The 6,597-nt window shown below is 39.2% G+C and overlaps 1 protein-coding gene across 1 annotated transcript in view; it reads left to right on the top strand.

Annotated features, from left to right (window-relative positions):
* Window positions 1-6,597, top strand: part of DCDC1 (doublecortin domain containing 1) — a 420,660-nt gene that overhangs the window by 359,374 nt on the left and 54,689 nt on the right. Inside the window, 1 exon segment of the mRNA XM_069091090.1 lies at window positions 1,773-1,917. Coding sequence (XP_068947191.1) covers window positions 1,773-1,917 — 145 coding nt within the window.

Below are 6,597 nucleotides of genomic sequence, written 5' to 3'. Positions count from 1 at the left end.
TGATGATGATGATGATGATGATGATGATGATGATGATGATGATGATGGTGTTGGTGGTGGTGGTGATTATGTAGATGTATCTACTTGCTGGTGAAATCAAGTCATGACAGACTAAATTTGCTTCCTCTTTTGTTACCAGCAGGGAATGCTATAATATGGTTTCCCTTTCATTTACTCCATTCATGTCTGACTCTTCCTGACCCCATTTGGGGTTTGCTTGGCAGATATACTGGAGTGGTTTGCCCTTTCCTTCTCCAGTTCATTTTAGAGATGAGACCAAAAGAGTGAAGTGGCTTGCCCAGGGTCAAATAGTTTATAAGTTTTTGAGGCTGGAGTTGAACTCAGGTTTTCCTGACTTCTGACCCATCATTTAACTTAGCCCCATCCCTCAGTGGATGTTTAGTGGCTTTAGTGAATAGAGCTCTGGGCCTGAAGTCAGAAAAACTCCTCTTCCTGAGTTCAAATCTGACCTCAGACACTTACTAGCTGTGCGACTCTGGGCAAGTCACTTAACCACATTTGCTTCAGTTTTCTCCTCTGTAAAATGAGCTGGAGAAGGAAACAGCAAACCATATTCCATATCAAGAAAACCCCAAATGGAGTCACGAAGAGTTGGACATGACTTAACAACAGAGATCTCTCAGAGGTAGACAATGAGGCACAGAGTCTAGAGATTTGTCCAGGAAATGTCATTCTCCTGATCCTGGCTTGATACCCTTCACCTCTCCCATTCATCTCCCAGGAGTCCATGGTCCACATTCTGAGGGCCTCAGATTTAACCTATCAGTTCCTTAGTTTTCTCAACTATAAAATGGGGGGGTTCGATTAGATGATCCCCAATGTGTCTTCCAACTTCAAAACCTTTTATTGCTATAATCTCATGCATTTCTAGTACTCTGTTGTGCCTCTTAATACCAACCAACTCATTTGTTTCTTTTACAGGTATATGTGTCCTATGAAGAATAGTAGATCAACCCTAAAGTGACCACCACTGAACAGAAAAAAATAACTCCTCCTCAATCATTTATCTCCAGATATATCCAGAATCCAGACCTTCTGAGCCATGTACAAGACAGAGAGTAAGCAGAAGAGTCAATTTATTCAATGCACAAAAGACATTCACAGCTCAGGGAAAGTTGGCATCCAGCTGCTTTTTTTTTTAGGTCTTATTTATAGTAAATGGGTTTGTAATTTTATTTTCTGTTCAGGTACTTAGTGGGAGCAGCATACCCACCAATATTCTGATTTCAACTCCCTATGCTGTTCAGAACATTTTATAGGCTTGGCAATTTATAAGTACTTTTGATTTATTCTTTATGCCCATGTGTCTGGGCTGAGAGGATTATGGTCCTTTTGTTGTGAGTATGGGGTAACAGAGAGTGATATAGAAAAGTTTCCATATCTAATACAAGGAAATCCAATGGAATACTCAGAATTGGAAATAGTTAATCATATATTTATTTTGAGAATAAAGACAGGTGAAGCTATTAACACTCTCCTCTTTGCTTAAAGGCAAGATAGCCACCTCAAGTGAAATCTTTTTTTAAAAGCAAATACTGTGTTGTTATTTTAAACAAAACACCCCCAAAACAATTATAAATGGTTCTCTGTATATGCTAAGATAATTCCTTTCTTCTGTGCTGGAGATCCTTAGTTATGAGGATTGTTTTTTATCACACATTCCCCAGTTTTGTTTTGTTTTTCAAAAATCATGAACCATTCATTAGTCACCAAATCCCTTCTGTCTTCTTTCTGCTCAGCTCTGATTTTAGGATCCTATGGTGCTATTATGCCTGGAGCCAGGGTGGTTGTAAGTAAACCTAGTAATTGGGCAGAAGAGGAATTATTTCAGGAGCCAAAGGAAAAGCAGGATACAGAAAATGCCCCCAAAGCTGAAGATGCTTCTCAGGAAATTCTGTAAGTACCCAGTGTGGTCAAAGGAACTCGGAACCAGTTTGGTTTGGAGGTGGGGGAAGGGAGGTAATTTTGCTCATCACATTTCATTAGTTTTCTAGGAGGAGGTCTTTAAAATATTCTAAGTGTGTTAGAAATTTAATGTCAGATGAAATTATGGAATTGTTCAAAATCTGACTAGTTTGGATAATAAAGCTAGACATTGGCTCTTTTAAAAGTCCAATAGGATTCATCTGTGTATGAAAAGTACTCCTTTCAGGAATTCATAGAATCATAGACCTGGAAAGAACTTGAGAAATTATGAAGTCCTACTCCTTTTTATTTATTTATTTATTTTTTTAAGCAATCAGGGTTAAGTAACTTGCTCAAGGTTACAAGGCCAGTTATTTCTGGGTATGGTGCTGAGTGTCCGAGCCCGGGATTCGATCTCCAGGTTGTCTCAACACTGGAGCCGGTGCTCTTACTCGCTGTGCTACCTGGCCTCCCCTCTACTCCTTCTTTTAACAGATGAAAAGATTGAGTGTCATTGAGATGAAGTGACTAACTTAAAGGCACATTTATTAATTGGAAGCTCAAGACCTTTAGACTGAGGTCTTTAACCCTTAAGTCCATGTGCTTTCCACTATACCAGAGTTCACTTCTTTACCTTGCTCTCCAGTGTTCACTTATGAGAGCCATCTTGATAATTGGGTTTTGGTTTTGGGGTGTGTGTGTGTGTGTGTGTTTTCTTTTGGTCTTCATGTAGCTCCGAAATGGGCATGTCTATGTAGCTGTTGGACAAGCAGATCTCACAAAGCTAACATAACTGGCCATTTATCATTTTAGTAACATGAAAGTTCCATTTATTTTGTTGGTTCCAAATTCAAAGGGGCCAGTTTTTTTGTTTTGTTTTGTTTTGTTTACCACAGACCAAAAGAAAGTTAGACTTCCATGAAAACTTAAATGTTACATTATGTCTGGCCAATGTTTTGTCTAATCTGAAAATTTGCCTTGAACCAAAGAAAGGATCTTGGGTTTTTTGTTTGTTTTGGTTTTTTGAAAGAGAATGTGTTGATTGCCTAATCCTCAGATTAAAAGTGGACCATGAACATGCCTAACTTCCTTTTCATATGCCTTTTAATTTCATCGTTACTTGAAAGATATATTCCCTTTTAGGCTCCAACTTATCTTTCACTTTAAAAAAAAGTTGAGAAGAAAGGTTAGATGAAGTGGAGGAAGTTGGTCATAATCATTGTGTTTTAGAGTTGGAAAAGATGATAGAGATTATTTTTCTTCCACTCAATGGAATCCCATCTTCAGTGTCACAGAAGATGTTTATCCAGTCTCTGCTCAAAGACATCCAGAAATATGGAGTTTACTATCTCCCAAAGGTGGCCAGTTCCACTGTTGAATAGCTCATGCTCAAAAGCTGCTTCAAGGACAATGACATTGATTGTACCTCAGCATAACTTCTACCTACCAGCCCTGGTCTTGCCCTTTATAGCTACACAAAATAAGTCTAGACCCCTTTTCAAAAGATGACCCTTCATAGAGTTAAAGACAGGTATTGATACCTCCCCATGTCTTCTCTTTGTCAGGTTGAACACATAGCTACTCAGCCTCTTGATGCATTAAAACCATAGTCTTAAGAGCCACCAAATCCAACCCCCTCATTGGCAGAGATCAGACTCTAGATCTTTTTCCTCCAACTCTAGGGTGATTTCTATACCATATAGCACTGCCTTATTTTCTTTCTGACCTCTTGCTACCTCCTTCTGTGAACACCTCCACCTTCTGTTATTCTCTTCTCTCTCCTCTTGGATTTTAAGAACTCATTTGGTTCTCCTACTTCTTGAACTCCTGTTTGCTTCACAGGCTTTGTATCCTCTTGCTGACCCTTTTAAATGAGTGTTACCAAAGGCTCTGTCTTCAATCCTCTTTCCTTCTTCTCTTGGTTTTAATGAAATCACCTTTAATAAAGTGACTCTCAGATTTTTAACAGTGCTTAGCCTAATGCCTGCCACATACTAGGTGCATAATAAATGCTTTTTGGCTGACTGATGTACTGTTAGTCACCATCCTTGACCTCTCTCACCAGCTTTAGACCCACATCTATAACTGTCCATAGGATAGTTTTCTCTGGATGCATAACTGTCCCTTCAAAATCGCCATGTCCCAAACCCAGCATATCTTTCCTTACAGAACCTTTCCTCTCTTATGATTTTGCAGTTTCCTTCACTGGTCCCATCTTTCACCTTGTCTCACAAGTACAAATCCTTACTGTTTTATCTTTCTTTTCCAGGTTTTGAGTTCTAGTTACTAACTTCTATTGATTGTATCTCTAAAAATATCTCTTGCAACTGTCTGCTCTCCATTTTCACTGTTGCCACCTATCCGGACTCATTCAATAACCCACTAATAGCATTTTAGCCTCTATGCTTTCTCCCTGACCTGACCTCCACACCAGTGTCAGATTTCTCATCCTTATGCATGGCTACAGTCCTCCCAAATAAATTTCAATTCAGCCTGAAATTCAAGATCTTTCCCAGGTTGGCCAAACATTTCAGCTTTATTTAACGTGCTTCAGCCTCCCAGAATCAATGATCATCCCAAAGTGGACTAACCCCAAGTCCTCCTTTATTCTCAACTTCTCTTTTACTATTAAGAGCTCTTCCATCCTCCCAGACTCTCAGACTCACGACCTCATCTTTGGTTCTTCTCTTGCACTCATCCCCAAATCCCAACTGATCCTGAATCTTATCATTTCTACCTTTGCAACATCTTGCATTTGCGTACCCTTCTCTTGAATAATACAGATACCAACTTGGTGCAAACTATTTCACCTTTCTCTTGGAATTCTTCAGTTACTGATAATTAGCATCCCTGCCTCAAGCCTTTCCCCATTCCATTCTACCTCTACCTGCCAAAGAGGTCTTCTTAAAATGGGAGTCTCATCATCTCTCCCCTACCATTCCAACACAGTAAACTCAAGTGGCTTCCTGTTAATTTCACAACCAAATATAAAATCCTCTTGATTTTTTGAAGCCCTTCACAATCTGACCCTTTCCTACTTTGCCCATCTTTTCTTACTTTACTCTTGTTTTTCATACTTTACTCCAATTCCTCTCAAATCTAGCAACAATGACCTTTTGGCTATTCCTTACACAGGATGTCCCATTTTCCACTTCCATTCCCTTTTTCCTGGCTATCCTCCATGCTCAGAATATTCTCCCTCCTCATTCCCATCTCTAGTTTCTCTGGCTTCCTTCAAGAATCACCTCAAATCTCATCTTCTGCAGGAGGCCTTTCTTGCCTCTTCATCCCCTTCATCTACTCCATTGTTGTTCAGTTATTTTTCAATTATGTCCTAACTCTTTGTGACCCCGTTTGGGGTTTTCTTGGTGGAGATACTGGAATGGTTTGCTATTTCCTTCTCCAGCTCATTTTACAGATCAGGAAACCAACTTGCCCAGGGTCCCACAGCTAGTAGATGTTTGACCCTGATTTGAATTCAGGAAGATGAATCTTCCAGCCTGTAGACATAGTACAAAATCCACTATAGTGCCACCTAGCTTCACCCATCCCCTCCATCAGCGCTTTCCTTCTGAGATTACTTCTCATCTATCCTATGTACACAAATACACACCCAGCATATACATACATACACATATATGTGTATATTTATCTATCTTATATGTAAATAGTTGTTTTCACATTGTCATTAGAATATGAGCTTCTTGAGGGCAGAGACTATTTTTGCTTTTCTATGTCCTCCCAATGCTTAGCCCATCACTTAGTAAGCACATAATACTTGTCATCTAACATAATAACAATAGTAACAACTCTTACTACCATTTATGTAGAGCTTTGAGGTTTGCAAAGTTCTTTGTAAGTGTTAACTCCCTACAATTTACATATCTTTATTCACTGTTCCTACAGACTGGACCTCTCCATCTTACCTCTCGGAATGAATTCTTACTCATCATATATATGCTCTCAGCTTTTGTCTCCAATCAGTCCTCCATGTCTCCTTTGTTTCCCATCAGAACTTATTTATACATTGCACCAATCTCAACGTTTTTCATGATTTTTGTTGTTGTGGTTTTGGTTTGGTTTATAGCTATTTATGTGTATAACGTTTCTCCCTACTATATTTTAATCTCCTTGAGAAAGTTTACCTTTCTTGTTGCTCTACCAAAACCCGGCCCAATGTTCTGCACATAGTAAGTGTTTAAATGTTTCTTGAAACTGAATTTGTTGAATAGGAAGCTAAGGTGAGACTTGCTCAGGATTTAGAAATTCTTGCCTAGAGACTTTTTGACACCACAGAAAAATGGACTGATTGGAATGTGATCATTGGTGAGGGCAGAAATGAAGACCAGAAAGTATTTCTCAGTGACCTTTGAGCCCTGAAGTTCTGTGGCCAGTAGAAATAGGTATAACATGGAGACGAGAAGAGTAGAACTCACTGTGGCTCCAGCATTTTCAATAAAACAGTAAGCATCTATTAATCACCTACTGTTTATTATTATAGCATTATAGATAATATTATTATTTATTAAGCACCCCACGCACCATGCTAAGCATACACTCTCCATCCCCATTTCATCAGAACTGAGGCTTGAAGAGTGAATTTTATCACTTCATTAGTGACCGAGGTCAGAGTCAAGATGGGTTTCAAAGGACAGCCCATAATGGACTCCT

The sequence above is a fragment of the Petaurus breviceps genome, unplaced genomic scaffold, assembly GCF_028583685.1.
Source record: "Petaurus breviceps papuanus isolate PSGF00001 unplaced genomic scaffold, PetGlider_PUasm1.0 188, whole genome shotgun sequence".
NCBI lineage: Eukaryota > Metazoa > Chordata > Mammalia > Diprotodontia > Petauridae > Petaurus > Petaurus breviceps.
Note: the sequence above shows the minus strand (reverse complement) of the source record. Positions and strands in the feature narration are given on the sequence as shown.